This window comes from Vulpes lagopus, chromosome 4 (genome assembly GCF_018345385.1).
Source record: "Vulpes lagopus strain Blue_001 chromosome 4, ASM1834538v1, whole genome shotgun sequence".
Classification (NCBI taxonomy): domain Eukaryota; kingdom Metazoa; phylum Chordata; class Mammalia; order Carnivora; family Canidae; genus Vulpes; species Vulpes lagopus.
This window is the reverse complement of record NC_054827.1, coordinates 92,743,249-92,762,560: the sequence shown is the minus strand read 5'-3', so window position 1 is coordinate 92,762,560 and position 19,312 is coordinate 92,743,249. Positions and strand designations below refer to the sequence as shown.

The 19,312-nt window shown below is 35.1% G+C and overlaps 1 protein-coding gene across 7 annotated transcripts in view; it reads left to right on the top strand.

Annotated features, from left to right (window-relative positions):
• The window catches only part of HERC2 (HECT and RLD domain containing E3 ubiquitin protein ligase 2), a 243,873-nt gene that overhangs the window by 36,294 nt on the left and 188,267 nt on the right, over nucleotides 1-19,312 (top strand). For 6 of the 7 annotated variants that reach the window (XM_041751247.1, XM_041751245.1, XM_041751249.1 and 3 more), the window contains 2 exons: nucleotides 3,096-3,233; nucleotides 15,606-15,825. In XM_041751247.1, the coding sequence (XP_041607181.1) occupies nucleotides 3,096-3,233; nucleotides 15,606-15,825 (358 nt within the window). Of the gene's footprint in view, nucleotides 1-3,095; nucleotides 3,234-15,605; nucleotides 15,826-19,312 lie in introns of those variants that run through there. The other variant, XM_041751250.1, reaches the window with a different exon arrangement.

The window sequence follows — 19,312 nt, the reverse complement described above, 5'->3', positions numbered from 1 at the left end:
TTGTTAATTAAAAAACTCAATAACAGGGGTGCTTGGGTGGCTCCCTTAATGCCTCCATTAAGTGTCTGCCTTCGGCTTAGGTCATGATCCTGGGATTTGGGATTGAGCCCTCCATCAGGCTCCCTGCTCAGCGGTGAGCCTGCTTCCTTTGTCCCTCACCCCGCTCGTTTTCTCTCTCTCTCTCTCTCTCTGTCTCCCTCTCTCTTTCTCTCTCTCAAATAAAATCTAAGAAAACCACCTCAATAACAGTTATTTCATTATTCAGTTTTTCACAAAAAGAGTAATTTGTAAAAAATATAAGTGCAAAGTTATTTAGCCTTTCCTCTGACTTGTCTTATTTTTTTTTAAGTTTTATTCTGTGTGGCCTTAATTTGTTATATTAAGAGTGGCTGTGGTATCTAAAACCACTGTTGTTGTTTGGTCAGTTGCATTTACATTTTGTTAGTAAAGTTTTATTTCCTGTGTCAGTGGTCCTTTATCATGGCTGAATATTAGAAATACCTGGGAATTAAAAATGCTAGTGCCTAGGTCCTACCCCAGACCAACTGAATCAGAATCTTAGGCAGTAGAGCTCAGTTTTGGTATTTGAGGGGTGTGTGTGTGTGTGTGTGTGTATGTGTATCCCTCACCCTGTGCTTCTGATGTACACTGAAGGCTCAGAACCTGATTCCAGAACCTGATTCCAAGCCTTTTTCTATGACTTCAGCAAATCAGTAGAGCTTAATTTAGAGGTGCTGTGTGATTTTTATATTTGTAATATATAAAAATTTAAGTATTACAAAAAATAATCTTTTTTTTTATACAAAAAATAATCTGTATTTAATGCACAGTTGGATATTTCTGTAAATAAGAGAGGTACTGTTAGTCATCGCTGTGGCAGGAAGATGAAAGAATGGGACACATGAAGTGTGCCAGTGGCTAAGGCCCTTTCTTTAGCTTCAGGAGCTGAGGGTTGAGTTAATTATGCTTCACAGTTCCTGGTACACCATTTCAAATCCATCTTTTAAATGTTTTCCTTTCTAATATGTTTGTGTATCATTAGGAAACATGCTAATGTTAATGATGCATTTTTAGTTTGTGTAAATGGAATGTGATTCCTTAGCCCGAGTTTCTTCCCTTTGCCATTTAGTACTGTATTTTTAAGTGGTATTCATAATGCATTGGACTGCTGTGGGTTTCCATCCTCTGAATCCCCCTAATTGTGGGCCTGTATGGGAGTTCTGTGAGCATAGCCAGGGATTAGAGGACCTTGCATGTAATTTGGAGGCACTTGTTGGCTGTTTAGTCTGGCTGTGTGAGGTCCACCCCTTTGGCCAGCTATGCCTAAATGTTTATGTGCCCAGCTCCACATAGCCACTGACATTTGACATTATTTAATTATCAAACAGATCATTGAAGGCAGGCTTACTTTCTGGCATGCGTTGTTCTAGGCACTTGGGATTTATCAGTGAACAAAACCAGATGAAACGGGAAAAAAATCCTGTCTTGGAGCTTATATTTTAGCTTTCTAACAATTGCCAATTTGGTGAATGTAAAGTAATATTTCATTGTTTTAATTTATATTTTTCTAAATAGAATTGGAGTATCTCTTCATATCATTAGTCAATTGGGATTCCTTCTGTTTGATATCTGATACTTCTCTTATAGAATGCAGCAGTTTTTTGATATTTGTCACTTGTTGGTTTTAGTTATTTTTAGATACTTCTTACTGTTTGTAATTTGATAGAATCTCTTCCACAGATTAAATGTATATGTCTAATTATTTCATTAAGAAAATAATGAGCGCCTTTGAGGATAGGACACATTTATACTTCAAGGTTTAGGTTCTGTCTTTATTTGCATTATAAGGAGTTTCATGACATTTGTTCTTGACTGAAACTCTATTTTTTAATCTTATTTTATTACTTTTTAAAAAAGATTTTATTTATTTATTCATGAGAGACACAGAGAGAAAGAGACAGACAGAGACATAGGCAGAGGGAAAAGCAGGCTCCCCACAGGGAGCTTGATCCCCGATCCTGGGGTCATGCCCTGAGCTGAAGGCCGCTGAGCCACCCAGGCATCCCTATTATTTTACTTTTTAAAAGATTTTAAAATAAATGTATTTGAGAGACAGAGTGCAGAACAAGAGAGAGAGAGAGAGACAGCGAATGCGTGCACGCGCGCAAGTGTGCGCTCAAGTACAAGCTGGGGAGGGGGGTTGGGGGTAGGGTAGAAGCAGACTCCCCACTGAGCAGGGAGACTGATGTAGCTGCATCCCAGGACCCTCGGATCATGCCCTGAGCCCAGGTGCCTCTTGACTGAAACTTTAAATTGTCGGTGGCACAAAGTCACAGTTTCCAACTTTTTTGTGTGTCCCAAAGCTCCTGAATTATACTTTGTCAGTGATAGTGGTCCTGTATGGCAGTGGTTCTCAGTTGATGGAATATGGCAATATATAGAGTTAAAAATGGTTTTTGAATCATGCTCCCATTTCACATCCTCTGTTCTTTTTGGACACAGCAATTGGGGATCACTGATAAAAGCAGTTCACATGAAATTCAATTAGGTAACATCAAGGACTAAGTTTATTAGTTGTGAAATGTGGTAGGAAATTGATGGAATATTTTAGAAGACCTGCTTCAAGGAAGAATTTGAATGATATGTAAATTTTTTTTTTTTTTAAGGTTTTATTTATTTATTCATCAGAGACACACAGAGAGAGAGAGAGAGAGGCAGAGACACAGGCAGAGGGAGAAGCAGGATCCATGCAGGGAGCCTGATGTGGGACTCGATCGTGGGACTCCGGGATCACGTCTTGGGCCAAAGGCAGGCGCTAAACTGCTGAGCCTCCCAGGGATCTCTGTGAATTTCTTTATTAAAGGATTGCTAGATCATTTATTATTACTTCATAAAACACAGTGTACTTTTTGTGGTAGTGATTCATATTATTTTCCTGTAATCATCAAACATTCAACTAATGATGTAACTTAACCTTTCCATTTCTGGGAGGGACATTTGCAAAGAGACTGACAAGTGGATGCTACAATTTGAAAAGGAATTTATAGATTTTTTAAAAAAATTTATAGATTTAAAAAAATTTTTTTTTTTTCCAGATGATGGTGTTGATACTCAAAGTGGAACAAAGAAAGAAGATCTGAATGACAAAGAGAAAAAAGATGAAGAAGAAACTCCTGCACCTGCATGTAGGGCCAAATCAATCCTAGAGAGCTGGGTGTGGGGCAAGCAACCAGGTATTATGAACTGAGATTCTGGTACTTTGGAAAGCTTGATCTGGCACCTCTTTTCTAGATACCATAGATGGATTTTGTTGTTGTTGTTACTGAATTTTAAAAGTTTAACTTACATTTTTTCATATCATGTTAAACTCTATATACATACAATTTTTAAATATACAGTCAGGGACATTAAACATGTTCACATTGTTTTGTAATCATCACCACCTTCCATTTCCAGAACCTTTCATCTTCCCAAACTGAAACTCTGTACTTATTACATGGTAACTCCTTTTTCTTCCCTTCTCTTAGCACCTGGAAACCACAATTTTATTTTCTGTCTTTAGGATTTTGACTAGTCTAATTATCTGGAGTAAGTGGAATCATATAGAGTATTTGTCTTTTTTTGGTCTGGCTTATTTCATTATTTAGCATAATGTCTTCAAGGCTTATCCATGTTGTAGTATGTGTCAGAATTTCCTTCCTTTTAAAGGCTGAGTAGTATTCCATTATATGTATATATAACATTTTGTTTATCCATTCATCCATGGATGGGTATTTAGGTTGCTTCCACCTTTTAGCTATTTTGAATAATACTGCTATGAGTTAATATAGAAGTTCTTCTTTCAATTATTTGTGTATATACTTAGTAGTGGAATCGCTGGATCTATGGTAATTCCAAGTTTAATTTTTTAAGGACCTGGCAAACTTTTCCATAGTAGCTACACTATTTTATATTCCTACCAGCAATGTATGAGTGATCCTGTTTCTCTGTGTCCTCATCATCATTTGGTGTTCTCACTTTTAAAACATTTTTAGCTGTTTTGTTAGGTGTGGAGATACCTCATTGTGGTTCTAATTTGCAATCCTCTGTGGTTGTTTACCATCTGTGTATCTTTTTTAGTGGACTACCTGTTCATGTCTTTTGCCCGTTTTCTAGTTAGGTTTTTTTTCTTTACTGTTGTGTTTTTGGAGTTCTGTACATATTCCAGATATTAGTCCTTTATCTTATATATGGTTTGCAAATAATTTGTCTCACTTCATAGCTTATCTTTTCATCCTCTCAACAGTGTCTTTAGCACAACAAAAGGTTTAAAATTTTAATAAATTTCAATGGATTTTGCTTCCTCCTCTTCCTTCTCCCTCATCTTACTTGGCTTCTTCTTCCTCCTCTTCCTCTTTGCCTATCCCTAGAACCTGAAGATTTTTCCCTATTTTTTTTCTAAAAGTTTTGTAGTTTTATGTTTTACATATATGTTCTGTTCTGTTTGAGTTAAATTTTGTGTGCAATATGGGTTTTAGGTCAAGTTTTTTTGTCTGTTTATAATAACTAATTGCTCCAGCATCATTTTTTGAAAAGGCTTACTGTCATTCAATTGCTTCTGCACCTTTGTCAAGAATTAATTGGGTATGCTTGTGTGGTCTATTTCTCATTTTTCTATTCTGTTTTACTAATCCATGTGTGTATCTCTCTGCCTACACCACACTCTTCGTGTAGCTAAGAGTAAGTTTTAAAATCAGACTGGTTTTTCCCACTTTCTTCTTTTTTTCACATTATTCAAGCTATTCTAGTTCCTTTGCCTTTCCATAATAAATTATTTCTATATAGTTTTCTTGTATTCTGCAACCTGGCTGAATTGACTAGGAAGTTCTTTTTTTTGGATTTTCTAAATAGACCATCTGTTTTATTTCTCCCTTTTCAGTCTGTGTGCCTTTCATTACATTATCTTTCCTTATTGTTCTGGTTAGAACTTATTTACCGTGTTTCCTAAGAGTGGTAAGAACAACTTTACTTTATTCCTGATCTTAGGGGGAAAACTTTCAGTCTTTTCATTATAATATTAGCATAGGTTTTTGTAGATGCTTTTTATAAAAGTGAGGAAATTCCTGTCTATTCCAGTTTCCTGAGAGTTTTTATCAGAAATGAGGTGTTGAACTTTGTCAAGTGTTTTTTCTACGTTACTTGATTTGTCATGTGATTTTTTTTTTTCCATTTCATTTGTTAATATGAAGGATCTGATGTTTGACTGCTAAACCAGCTTTGCATTCCTGGAATAAATACTAGTTGTTGGTGATGTATAATTCTTTTTATATATTGCCTAATTCTACTTACTAATATTTTGATAAGGATTTTTGTGCCTATATTCACGAGAACAGTATTCTGTAATTATTTTTTTTTGTACTGTCTCTCTTTGGTTTTGATACCATGCTAATATACTAGTTTCTTAAAATGAATTGAGAGTATTTCCTTTTCTATTTTCCAGAAAAGACTATTTAGATTCTGTGTTAATTCTATTTTAATATTTGCTTACTTTCTCCAGGGAAGCAATCTGGACCTTGTGATTTCCTTTCTGAGATTTTTAAAATGATCAATTCAGTTGTCTTTTTAATAGTTGTAGGTCAACTTAAATGATCTGTTTTATATTTGCTGAGTTGAAGTAGTTCGTATTTTTTGGGGAATCAGTTTATTTTGTCTAGGTTGTCTAATTTATACATGTAGAGTTCTACCTCTGTAATTATATGTAGTTCCTGTTTCTTTCTTGATAGTGGTAATTTGTGTCCTTTTTTTTTGGGTGTGTTTTGTCAGTTCTGTTTAGAGGTGTCAATTCTATTGATTTTTTGAAAGAACCAGTTCTTTATTTCATTGGTTTTTCTCTATTTTTTTTCCATTTTCATTTTCATTGTTTCTACTTTTAATTATTTTCATCTTTCTGCTTACTTTTTGTTTTATTTTGCTAGATTTTTCCTATGACCCATTTAGTACTATACATTTCTCTCACTTTATTTGCATTTTAATTCAGGTCAGTATATTTTTGCTTCCCTGTCTCTTTGACCCATGGATTATTTCAGAGTGTGTTTAGTTCCTAAGAGTTTGGTGATTTTTCCCAGTATTTTTCTGTTACTGATTTCTACTTTGTTTCCATTGTTTTGGATAGCATATTCTGTATGATTTCACTTCTTTTAAATTTGTTGAGGTCTGTTTTGTGCCGGGATATGATCTGTTTTGATACTTGTTGTGAATGATTGTGTATTCTCCTGTTGGCTGGAGTGTTCTAAATGTTGATTAGATGCTGTTGGTTATGGTATTGTTGCATTCTTTTATATCCTTACTGATTTTCTTTCTCCCTTCTTTCTCCTCTCAGTTGTTGAGGGAAATGTTGAGGTCTCCAACTCAGACTATATAAATGTTTATTTCCTCTTTTCAAGGATTTTTTTGTGTGTGTGTCACATATTTTGCAGTTTGGTGTATGCACATTTAGAATTGTTATGCTTTATTGGTAGGTTGGCCATTTTCTTATTTTTTGTTGCTCTTTATTCCTAGTAATTATCTTTGCTCTGACATTTATTTGATATAAATATACCCATTTTTGCTCTCCTTTGTTTACTGTTTGCATACTTTTTGTTTTTTCTCTTCATTTACTTAAAAAAAATATTTTTTAAAAGTAGGCTCCAAACCAAGCATGGAGCCCAACGTAAGGTTTGAACTCCTAAAAAAAAAAAAAAAAAAAAAAAAAAAATGAACTCCTAACCCTGAGATCAGACTTGAGCTGAAATCAAGAGTCAGATTCTTAACTGACCAAGCCACCCAGGCACCCCCATATCCATTTACTTTAATTTGCTTATTTGAAATCATTTTCTTATAGATGGCAGAATTGGGTCATGTTGTTTTTTGGTTCACTTTACCAACGTGTCTTTTAACTGGTGTATTTAGACTGTTTGCATTGAATTTCATGTAATTATTGATAAATTAGAGCTTGAGACTGCTGTATTATGATTTCTGTTTGCTGTTTTTTTCATTTTTGTTTTGTTTATGCTGCCTCCCTGTAGTTTACTTGAGCATTTTTAGAATTCCATTTTGATTTATCTATAGAGTTTTTGAGTTTATTTTTTGGAGTAGCCTTTTTAGTGGTTTGTCTAATTAATACATTATATATACATAACTAAGCAGTTTCCGGTTGTGTCATTTAACTAGTTTGATTGACATACAGAAACCTTACTTCCCTTTATGTCTCTTTATCCTTTTCTGTTCATATGATTGCCACAAATATTTCTATTGGTATTTATAACCACATTTAGCAATATTATAATTTTTGGTTGAAGCTTCAGACATGATTTAGAAAAGTCAAGAGATGAAGAAAAGCCTATTGTATTTACCCATGTGTTATTTACAGTGTTCTTCCTTCCCGAGTGCCAAGGTTTTCCTTTTATTATTTCCATTCTGTTTAGAGAACTTTCTTTAGCCATTCTTTTAGTGTAGGTCTGCTGATGACAGATTTTCTTTTCCTTCATTTGAGAATGTTTGATTTTTCCTTTCATTCCTGAAGGACATTTTTGCTAGATTTAGGGTTCTGGATAGACGATTCTTTTTTTCATCATTTCAGAATATTTTGTTGCTTTTAGCTGTTGTCCATGGCTTCTTATAAAAAATTTGCTATTACATGAACTGTTATTCTACCACAGTTAAAGTGGTTTTTTTTTTTTTTTTTTTGCTGCTTTTAAGATTTTTTTTTGTTTTTAGTTTAATTATAACGAATCTTCATGTGGATTTCTTTGGGTTCATCCTGTTTGGAATTTGCTCACCTTCTTGAATTTGTAGATTTACGTCTTGCTAAATTTGGGAATTTTTCAGTCTTACTTCTTAGAATACTTTTCAACCCCATCCCATTCTTTAATGACCAGAGTTCAATGAGAAGAATGTTAGATCTTTTGTGACATTCTCACAGTTGCCTGTGACTGCTCATTTTTCCTTTTTATAAAATGAGATATAATAGATATATAACATTGTTAGTTTCAGGTGTGCATTGTAAAGATTTGTTATTTCTGTATATAGCACAATGATCATCACAGTAGTTCAGTTACAATCTGTCATCATATATAGTTAAAAAATTTCTTTTTCTGTGATGAGAACTTTTAAGATCCACTCTCCTAGTAACTTTCAAATATGCAGTGCGGTATTATTACCTATAGTCACTGTGTTGAACATTACACTCCTATGACCTATGTTATAACTAAAAATTTGTACCATTTGATCCCCTTATCCATTTCGCCTTCTCCTTCAACCACCCCATCCCCTTGCCTCAGGCAACCAGCCTGTTCTCTGTATCCTTAAGCTTGGTTTTGTTTTTTAGATTCCACATACAGGTGAGAGCAGATAGTATTTATCTTTTTGTTTTTGCATTTGAAAAATTTAAATTCAATTAACATATAATGTATTATTGGTTTCAGAGGTATAGGTCAGTGATTCATCAGTCTTATGTAATACCCAGGGCTCATTACATCACATGCCCTCCTTAATGTCCATCACGAAGTTACCCCATCCCCAGACGACTTTTTTTTTTAAGATTTTATTTATTTATTTATTTATTTATTTATTTATTTATTTATTTATTTATTTATTTATTTATTTATGAGAAAGAATGAGCCCGAGCAAGGATAGGGGCAGAGGAACAAGCAGACTGGGGGCTTGATCCCAGAACCCTGAGATCATGACCTGAACTGAAGTCAGAGGCTTAACGCAGACGCTTAACTGACTGAGCCACCCAGGTGCCCCTTATGGTATTTATCTTTTTATGTCTGACTTATTTCACTTAGCATAATGCCCTCAGAGTCCATCTATATTGTTACAGATGTATAGTATACATATATACTATATTTTCTTTACCCATCTGTCCACAAATGGACATTTAGGTTGTTTCTATTACTTGGCTATTGTAAGTAGCAAATGCTGCTCATATTGCTGAAATTTTAATGCTGAAAATGGGGATGCATATATCTTTTCAAATTAGTGTTTTTGTTTTCTTCAGATAAATATCCAGAAGTAGAATTACTGAATCATATAGTAATTCTATTTTTAATTTTTTGAGAAACTTCCTGTTTTCCATAGTGGCTGCACCAGTTTACATTCACAACAACAGTACACAAGTGTTCCTTTTTCCTATATCTTAACCAGCACTTGTTATTTCTTGTCTTTTTGATACTAGCCATTCTAAAGAGGTGAAGTTATATTGAATTATTGTTTCAATTTGTGCTTATTTGATTAATGTTGTTGAGTACCTTTTCATGTATCTGTTGTCCTTTTGTATGTCTTCTTTGGAAAACTATATATTTAAATCCTCTTCTCATTTTTAATTGGATTGTTTGTTTTTTTGCTATTGAGTTATAGGAGTTGCTTTTTAAAAATATGTTTTGGATATTGACCCCTTATCCATTATCAGATGTATTCATTTGCAAATACTTTTTCATTTAGTAGGTTGCCTTTTCGTTTTGTTGATGGTTTCCTTTGCTACACAGAAGCTTGTTAGTTTGTTGAGTCCCACTTTGTTTATTTTTGCTTTTCGTGTCAGATTGAAAAAAATCATTGCCAAGATCTGTGTCAGGAGGCATACCACTAATGTCGAATTCTAGGATTTTTATGGTTTCAGGTCTTATGTTCACATTTTTATCCATTTGAGTTAATTTTTGTGTGTGGTGTAAGATAGTGATCCAGTTTCATTCTTTTGCATGTGCCTGTCCAATTTCCCCAGTACCATTTATTTACGTAAGAGACTGTCCTTTCCCCACTCTATATTATTGGCTCTTTTGTTGTAAATTAATTGACCTTATGTGTGTAGGTTTATTTCTGGGCTCTCCATTCTGTTCCATTGATCTCTGTGTGTTTCTATGCTGATGCCATACTGTTTTGATTACCATATCACAGTAACATAGTTTGAAATTAGGGAGTGTGATGCCTATAGCTTTGTTCTCTTTTCTGAGGATTGCTTTGGCTATTTCGCCTTTTGTGGTTCCGTATAGATATTAGGATCATTCTGTTTCTGTGAAAAATGCCACAGAAGTTTTGATAGAGATTTTGCATCTGTAGATTGCTTTGAGTAGTGTGGATATTTTAACAATATTGATTCTTCTAGCCCATGAGCACGGATTATCTTTCTGTGTATTTACATCATCTTCAATTTATTTCATCAGTGTCTTCAGCTTTTTATAGGTTTTTAACCTCCTTTGTTAAATTTATTCTTAGGTATTTTATTCTTTTTGATGCAGTTATAAATGGGATTTTCTTGATTTCTCTGATAGTTCATTATTGGTTTATAGACGTGCATCAGATTTTTGTGTATTGACTTTTTTATTCTACTTTTTAAAAATTTTTATTTTTAAATTTAAAATCAGTTAACATAAAATTAATATGTAGTATTAGTTTCAGAGGTAGAGTTCAGTGATTCATCAGTTGCATATAACACTCAGTGCTCATTATATCAAGTGCCCCCTTTAACATGTATTCTCCTACTTTACTGAATTTGTTTATTAGCTCTAACAATTTTTTTTGGTGGCCTCTAGGGTCTTCTAAATATAATATCATGTCATCTGCAAGTAGTGAAAGTTTTATTTGTTCCTTGCAATATGGATGCTTTTATTTTTTTTTCTTGTCTAAATGCTCTAGTTAGAATTTCTAACACTATGTTGAATAAAAGTGGTGAGAGGACATCCTTGTCTTGTTCCTGATTTTGTAAGAAAAGCTTCTAGCTTTCCAGTGTTAAGTCAGTGTTAGCTGTGGGCTTGTCATATATGGCCTTTCTTATCTTGAAGTACATTTTATCTGTACCTACTTTGTTGAGAGCTTTTATCTAAAATAGATGTTGAATTTTGTCAAATGCTTTTTCTGAATCTATTGAAGTATCATATAATTTTTATTTTTCATTTTGTTAATGTATATCACATTGATTGATTTGTGGATGTTGAACTGTTTTTGCATCCCTGGGAATAAATCCCACTTGATCATGGTGTAGCATCCTTTTAATGTATTGATGAACTCAGTTTACTAATATTTTGCTGAGGATTTTGGTGTGTATGTTAATTAGGGAAATTGGCCTGTAACTTTTTTTTTTCTTTCCCCTATCCTTATCTGGCTTTGGTATTAGTAATTCTGGTCTCATAAAATCAGTGGGAAGTGTTCTCTCCTCCCCAGGTTTTTGGAGAAGGGTTGGTATTAATTCTTGTTTGAATGTTTGGAAAATTCACCAGTGGAGCCATCTGTTTCTGGATTTTTTTTTTGTGTGTTGTTTATTACTGATTACATCTTTTCATATTTTCTATTTCTCATTCAGTTGTAGAAAGTTGTATATTTCTAGGAATTTGTCAGTTTCTTCTGGATTGTGAGTTTGTTGGTGTATAATTGTTCCTAGTAGTTTCTGACGATCTTTTGTATTTCTGTAGTATCAGTTGTAACATCTCTTGGTGACCTTAGCTACAGGTTTGTCAGTTTTATCTTTTCAGAAACCATTCTTGTTTTCGTTGATGTTTTCTATTGTCTTTTTATTATTTATTTCATTATTCTCTGATCTTTGTTTTTTTCCTTCCTTCTACTAACTTTATCCTTAATTTGTTCTTCTTTTTGTAGTTTCTTGAAACATAAAGTTAGATTATTTGAGTTGTATCATGTTTATTGATGTAGGCATTTATTGTCATGACCTTCCCTTTTAGAACTGCTTTTGCTGTATCCTGTAAGTTTTGGTATGCTATATATATATATATTTTTCATTTGTCCAAGGTGTTTTCTGATTTCTCTTTACTTCTTGGTTGACCCCTTGGTTGCCAAGTAGCATGTTGTTTAATCTTCACATATTTGTGAATTTTTCAGTTTTCTTGTAATTGATTTCTAGTTTCATACTATTGCAGTTGAAAAAGTTGCTTGATGTGATTTCAGTCTTATATTTATTGAGGCTTTTCTGGTGGTCTAATATATGATCTCTCCTGGAGAATTTCCATGTTGACATGAGAAGAATGTGTATTCTGTTGTTTTTGATACATATACATCTGTTAAGTCCATCTGGTCTGATGTGTAGTTTAAGGCAGTATTTCCTTATTGATTTTACTGATGAAAGTAGAATATTAAAGTCCCTTGCTGTTACTGTACTGATGTCTTTTCTTTCTTTAGGTTTGTTGGGATGTGCTTTATGTATTTATTTGTTCCTTTGTTGGGTATGTAAATATTTATAAATGTTATACCTTCAGAAAAAAATGTTATACCTTCTGTTGGGTGGACTTCTTAATCATTTTTTATCATTATGTAATGCTTTTCATTTTCTTTGGTTCTTATACAGTCTTTATTTTAAGTCTGTTTTGTTTGCTACAAGTATAGCTATACCCACTTTGCTTTGGTTGTCATTTGCACAGAATATCTTTTTTCATCCCTTTACTTTCAGTCTGTGTGTGTCCTTCCATCTGAAAGTGAATCTCTTGTAGGCAGCTTATAGATGGATCTTGTTTTTTTTTTTTTTTTAATCCATTTAGCCATTCCATGTCTTTTAGAGAATTTTCTATGTATGTATACTAATTATTGATAGGTATGTGCTTATTGCCATTTTATTAATATTTTTTCTGGCTGATTTGTAGTTCCTTTCTTCTCCTTGCTTTCCTCCTTTGTGGTTTGATGGCTTTCTTTATTTTTATGCTTAGATTTCTTTACCATTATCTTTTGTGTATCTGCTATAGGTTTTTATTTTATGGTTAGCCTGAGGCTTACACATTCATAACAGTCTAAGTTGATAACAGCTTAAGTTTGAAAGTATTCTAAAGTTCTAAATTTTTACTCTCTCCCCCATGCTTTATGTTTTGATGTCATAGTTTACATCTTTTTATCTTGTGTATCTCTTAACTATTATACTTGTACTTACTTTTACTAATTTTGTCTTTTGACTTTTATGCTAGGTTTATAAGTGATTAATCACTTACCTTTACTGTATATTTATCTTTCTTTTTCTTTTTTTTTGAGATTTTATTTATTTATTAATGAGAGACACAGAGATAGAGGCAGAGGCATAGGCCGAGGAGAAGCAAGCTCCTCCCAGGGAGCCTGATATTGAACTCGATCCTGCACCCCAGGATCATGCCCTGAGCCAAAGGCAGATGCCCAACCACTGAGCCCACCCAGTTGTCCCTATATTTTTCTTTCTTTTTTTTTTTTAAATTTTATTTATTTATGTATTATAGTCACACACACACACACACACACAGAGAGAGAGAGAGAGGCAGAGACACAGGCAGAAGGAGAAGCAGGCTCCATGCACCGGGAGCCTGATGTGGGATTCGATCCCGGGTCTCCAGGATCGCGCCCTGGGCCAAAGGCAGGCGCTAAACTGCTGCGCCACCCAGGGATCCCTATATTTTTCTTTCTAATGAGATTTATACTTTCATATGTTTTTTTTGTTACTAATTAATTCCTTTTCTTTTCCAGGAAAAGGGCTCTTGTCCAGGCCTTCTTGATGGACTGCCACAAGACTGGCAGTTGGTGTTTATCTTTGTTTGCCCTTCAAAGGTTGGGGATTAGCAGCTTTATAGATAAGGGCAGTCCTAATGGTAAACCTTCTGCATTTGTACCAGAACAGTGCAGTTTTTCTAGCCTTGCCTGCCTTAAGTCCTAGTGCTCACTTCTCCTCCTTAGTAATAACTGCTGTTTGTGGCATTTTTCCCCCCCCAGAATAGGACAATTTCATTTTTATTAAAAACCTGTGCAGGGATCCCTGGGTGGCGCAGCGGTTTGGCGCCTGCCTTTGGCCCAGGGCACGATCCTGGAGATCCGGGATCGAATCCCACATCGGGCTCCCTGCATGGAGCCTGCTTCTCCCTCTGCCTGTGTCTCTGCCTCTCTCTCTCTCTCTCTCTCTCTCTCTCTCTCTCTCTCTCTCTGTGTGACTATCATAAAAAAACAAAACAAAACAAAAAAACAAACCTGTGCATGCACAGTGACTCAGTGACTTTCTGAATGGCATTTTGAGACTTTGTCTACTTCCTCTTGATTGACAAGCTGCTTTTCCTGTTGACATTTTTTAAGCCAGACCTCTTTTTGAAATTATCAAACCATCTTATTGGCATTAAATTCTCCAACTTTTGATCTTCACCTACACTTTGCTTTAGGTTGTCATTGGAAAATGGCTTTGCTTTTTCTTTAATCACATTAGAGTCTCTATAGGTGTTCCTTTCTTATAGCAATCCTTCACCCGCATAAAATCGGCATTTTCAATACCACATAAAAAGGTATTTCACAGAAAGTACAATGTTTTTGTGTCTGCTGGTGTAGCTGCTGTGTCAGTTTCATGAATTTCCTCTTTTTTTTTTTTTTTAACATCGGTTCTTACACTGGATTCATTTATCTTGAAATGACAGATAGTCACAGCTGTAGACCTCAGTCTATGGTATTTATCAAACAGTTCAACCTTTTCTTATAATGTCAAGAATTTTCTCTGCTTCTTGGGAGCACTTCCAGATCATGAGTGACACTCTGTAGGAGTCCCATAGTTTTATTCAAGGTTTATGATATTGCACTAAACACAGTGAAAAGATATATGAGAACTACTAGAGATCATTTTTTACTGCAGTCTGCAATTTACTAGACAGGTGCTCATGTGGAGATGGTTAGCATCTCCTGGTGTTGTAAGCCGATATTTGCAATCCTGGAGCTCACTACAAAAACAACAGGAGTGGTTATGAAATTGTTATAGTAGTATGTTACATTAAGTATGTACTGTGGTTAATTTTATGTTCTTGTGATTTAATACTGTATCTTTAGATTTGTTTACATTTCTTTCAACCTTGTAGGGACTGTAAGTATTTGTCATAAGTATTGATAAATTTTAACTATAATAGATTTGTGTATATTTTGTGGTAGCAAATGATAAAATAGACTAGTAGTTACATGTATTTTGTCCATTCATGACATACCTAACTTCTTAATTTTTTTTATATTTTTAGGTTTTGTGATTTGTCTGTGAGTTTTTTCAAATTGTTGCAGATCTCCAAAAAAATTGCCAATATATTGAAAAAAATGTGTGTATAAGTGGACCTGTATAGTTTAAGACTGTGTTGTTAAAGTTTAGTGTAATTATTTTATCTTCCTCTGAAATATTCCAGTAAATGTATTACCTTTCATGAGTCATGTGTGCTAGGCAATTTTATTGAAACATTTTTATTTTGAGTTTGGTTATATAACATGAATATAATGGGTAGAGATTTTCTCTGTGTGTAGGAAATATGCTGCTGATAAGTATTGACTTTACAATTTTGTGTTAAAACCTTTAATAGTGCTTCAGAGAGGCTACATACCATGGTGGCTAACAGTGGTCTGTCTCATGTACTGTAATCCTCTGGGTCACCTTGAGTAAATTCTCTGTGCCTCAGTTTCCTGGTCCTTAAAATACATGTACAATATTATCTCTTGATGGGGTAATATCATGTGAGACTATGAGAATTACCTTGTATGTGTAAGGTGCTTAAAACCATTTTTGGCCCATATTAAGTACTCAAGTGTAGATACTATTGCTATTATCCATTTTATTAACATTGTTCCAAACTATATGGAAGATACTGAGAGGTCGAGTATTTTCTTCTCTTGTTTTCTAGATGTGAATGAATTGAAAGAATGTCTGTCTGTGTTGGTTAAAGAACAGCAAACTCTGGCCATCCAGTCAGCCACTACTACCCTTTCAGCCCTGAGACTCAAGCAGAGGCTGGTTATTTTGGAACGGTATTTCATTGCCTTGAATAGAACTGTTTTCCAGGAGAATGTCAAAGTTAAGTGGAAAAGCAGCAGTGTTTCTTTGCCTCCTGTGGACAAAAAAAGGTAATAATATAATGAAGAAGGAATCCTGATACCAGCTAAATATAAAATACAGGTTGTTTTGTTAAGGCAAGTTTAAGTTTGACTTGCAATATACTTAGGATATTTTATTTTAAAGATTTATTTATTTATTTATGATAGAGAGAGAGAGAGAGAGAGAGAGGCAGAGACACAGCAGGAGGGAGAAGCAGGCTCCATGCTGGGAGCCCGACGTGGGACTCGATCCCGGGACTCCAGGATTGCGCCCTGGGCCAAAGGCAGGCGCCAAACCGCTGAGCCACCCAGGGATCCCCCAGGACATTTTATTCTTGCTTTCCTTTTTTGTAGTTTCATATAGTCTGGAGAATGGCTTTGCCCATTTGCTCAGAATAACAAACTGTGCTTCATAATCTGTGCCATTATTTAAAAACCCTTTTCTTTCGGTAAAGAAACTGTGGAAGCCAGCAAAGGTGGAGACAAACATGTCTAGATTTTTGAAAATGGTGTCTGAACATTAACATTCTTTTTGTCTTATTTTGCTACTGGGTAGGGTAGAGTAGTCAGATCATGATATTTAGTGAGGAGCTAGTTTAGATGTTTATTTTTTTCTTCCTAATGTGATTTTCTAATTCTTTTATTGTAAGAGATGCTTTCAGGCATATAGTTTTTTAATATATTGGTATACATTGGCAGATTTTCTGAGACATTAACTAGAATGCTTAAGGCTTTATATAAAGTTTTGTTTTTCCGAATTGTGGCTGTCTACCACAGTTTTGTTCTCAGAAGGCTTGACTAAGATATTTCTAGGTATAACCCATATTTTATGTAGCAAAAAGAGTTGGTTTTATTTGATTGTAATACTGACTTTTATTCCCTATGGAGCACATGAAATGTACAGGGGCAGAAAGAAGCAGTGGGCAAAAAAACAAAAAACGCGAAACACCTTATTATCTTGCTGCATGGAACAATAAGTGCTAAATGAAGCATTTTTCATGTTTTGTTTTTCTTTTTAAATCTAGCTGAAATCAGATTACATGTTCTATATTTGATAGTTTTAAGGTAAACCAAGTGACAGAGGATTCCTACACATGTGATGATAGCCAGCAGCACGGTTCTTTCTTTCCTTCTTGTCTGGAAAGTGAGTGGTCCTTTGTGGTGATCACTGATCATAGAGGGGTTCTGCCTATGGAGGTGGTAGGTTTTAAGACTCTTTAAGCACTTTTATGTGTTTGTTAAATGAGACTGAATATTCTGAGATGCAGAAGTGACTGAGACCCCAACTGATTTTTCTCTGTGCTTTTTCTTTGTGGTGACATAAGTGTTGATGAAAATTGAAATCTACCTTTCACTAGGTCAAGCAAATTCCTAAAATTAAAAAAATACGTATTTTGAGATGATTGTGGGTTCATATGGAGTTGCAAGAAATAGTACAGATTCCTTATACCCTTCACCTGGATGTGAGGGTGATCTGGCTGCGACATCTGTCACCCCATTGATCGCCAGGGTTGATTTGGCTGATCTGGCTGGCTAGGCGGGTGTCCCGTTCCTCCCTCACCGCTCCATGTGCGTCCCTCCCGAAGCTGCACGCTCGGTCGAAGACGACCATCCCCGATAGAGGAGGACCGTTCTTCGGTCAAGGGTATACGAGTAGCTGCGCTCCCCTGCTAGAACCTCCAAACAAGTTCTCAAGGTCCTTATACCCTTCACCTACTTTCCTCCAGTGGTAGCCACTTACAAAACTATGGTTTACTGTCACATTGAGGATATTGACTCTGATCCAGATGACTTCTCTCACTCAGATTTCCTCAGTTTTACATGTTCTCAACTCGTGTGTGTGTATGCGTGCCTGTGTGTGTACAGGCACATATGCGTGCCTTTCCATATGATTTTATCACAGGTGTGGATTTCTGTTACCAGTGCCATAGAGTACAGGACAAGGAGCCTTTTTATAATGACACTCACTTCCTTTCCCTTGCCGCCTTCTGTCTCCTTGGGTAGCCCCTAGTCTGTTCTTGATGTCTGTTCTGTAACCTTGGCTTATATCAGTCAGTGTTATCTCCTTGAGATTTTTCCAAGTAGTTGGCATGTATCATCATTACATAGATTTCTATGACATGGTTGAATTTCATTTTGTTTATTCATCTATTGAAGGACACTCAGTTACTTAACAATTTTGAGCATTATGAATAAAGCTGCTATGAATATTTGTGGGCAGGTTTTTGTGTGAACCTAAGTTTTATTTTTTGGAATAAATGCGCTGGAGTTCAGTTCCTATGTCTTATGTTTAGGTTTGCAGAACATTGCCATGCTCTTTCTAGAATGGCTGTACAATTTTACAGTCTAATCAGCTATGTATGAGTGGTTTAGTTTTTCCACATTCTTGTCAGCATTTGGTGTTATTACATCTTTGTTTTAGCTATTCTGTTAGTGATATGTTCTACATTTTTATAGATTTCTTTTCCTCATTTCTCAACTTACTGGTTAGTGGTGGGTTTTACCTTTTTTGTGGAACTAGCAATGGGTTGGATGGTTGACTGGTGTGGATGGGCATGGATCCAAACTATTTGTGTGTTAGTGTTTCTTGAGTATTTGTAAAACAGAGAGTGACTTACACTGTACAGATTTAGGACTGTTGGGCTCTTTCTCCAGGGCCAAGGTTATGATTGCCTGAGGGGAGCCCCAGTTTCATGCTTCTCTTGAAGCAGTTTTCTGGTGAGGGCTCCTCGTACCTCATCTGAATAGATTCAGCATATGTGTTGCTAATTTAAAGATCATTATATTTCTTATTCAGAAATAAAGTGTAAGTTTCCTTATTCCTGTCTCGTAGGCACTCAATTCCTTCATTAAAGGCAGTTATTAATTAAGGTTTTTTTTTTGTGTGTGTCTTCTCATGAGCTCCCCTCCTAAAGCTCAAGATTCATAGATATATACATACTAGCTGCCTCTGTGGGGTCCCCACGTTCTTCCCTACTAATTTTATTTGACATCTCTATGGATGATCATTCCATATCATTACCCATTTAAAAAAAAATATTTATTCATGAGAGACACAGAGACATAGGCAGAGAGAGAAGCAGGCTTCCCACAGGGGACCCCAGGATCATGCCCTGAGCCAAAGGCAGATGCTCAACCGCTGAGCCCCCCAGGTGTCCCTCATTACCCATTTTTAAAAGCAAATCTAGTAAGTTTGAAGGATACTGTATATAGTAGAAATATTCAGCTGTGTAAAGTTGAAAATAAAAGTACTTGCTAAGCATGATTAAGTTTATATTGTATACTTTTTGTATTGTAGTTTGTTTTTTAGAATGATTTTTATTATATGCTGTTTGTATAACTTTTTAAAAACATGCATATCTTGTTAACTTTATAAATATAAATGGTAAAAAACTTAAAGGATTCATGAGAATGATAGGCACTAAATTCAGGAAAGGTTAAGCTCAACAGGATAGGGGCAAAAGAGAATAGGAGACATACATGGATCTCTATTCCTCGTCATCACATAGATCTAAAA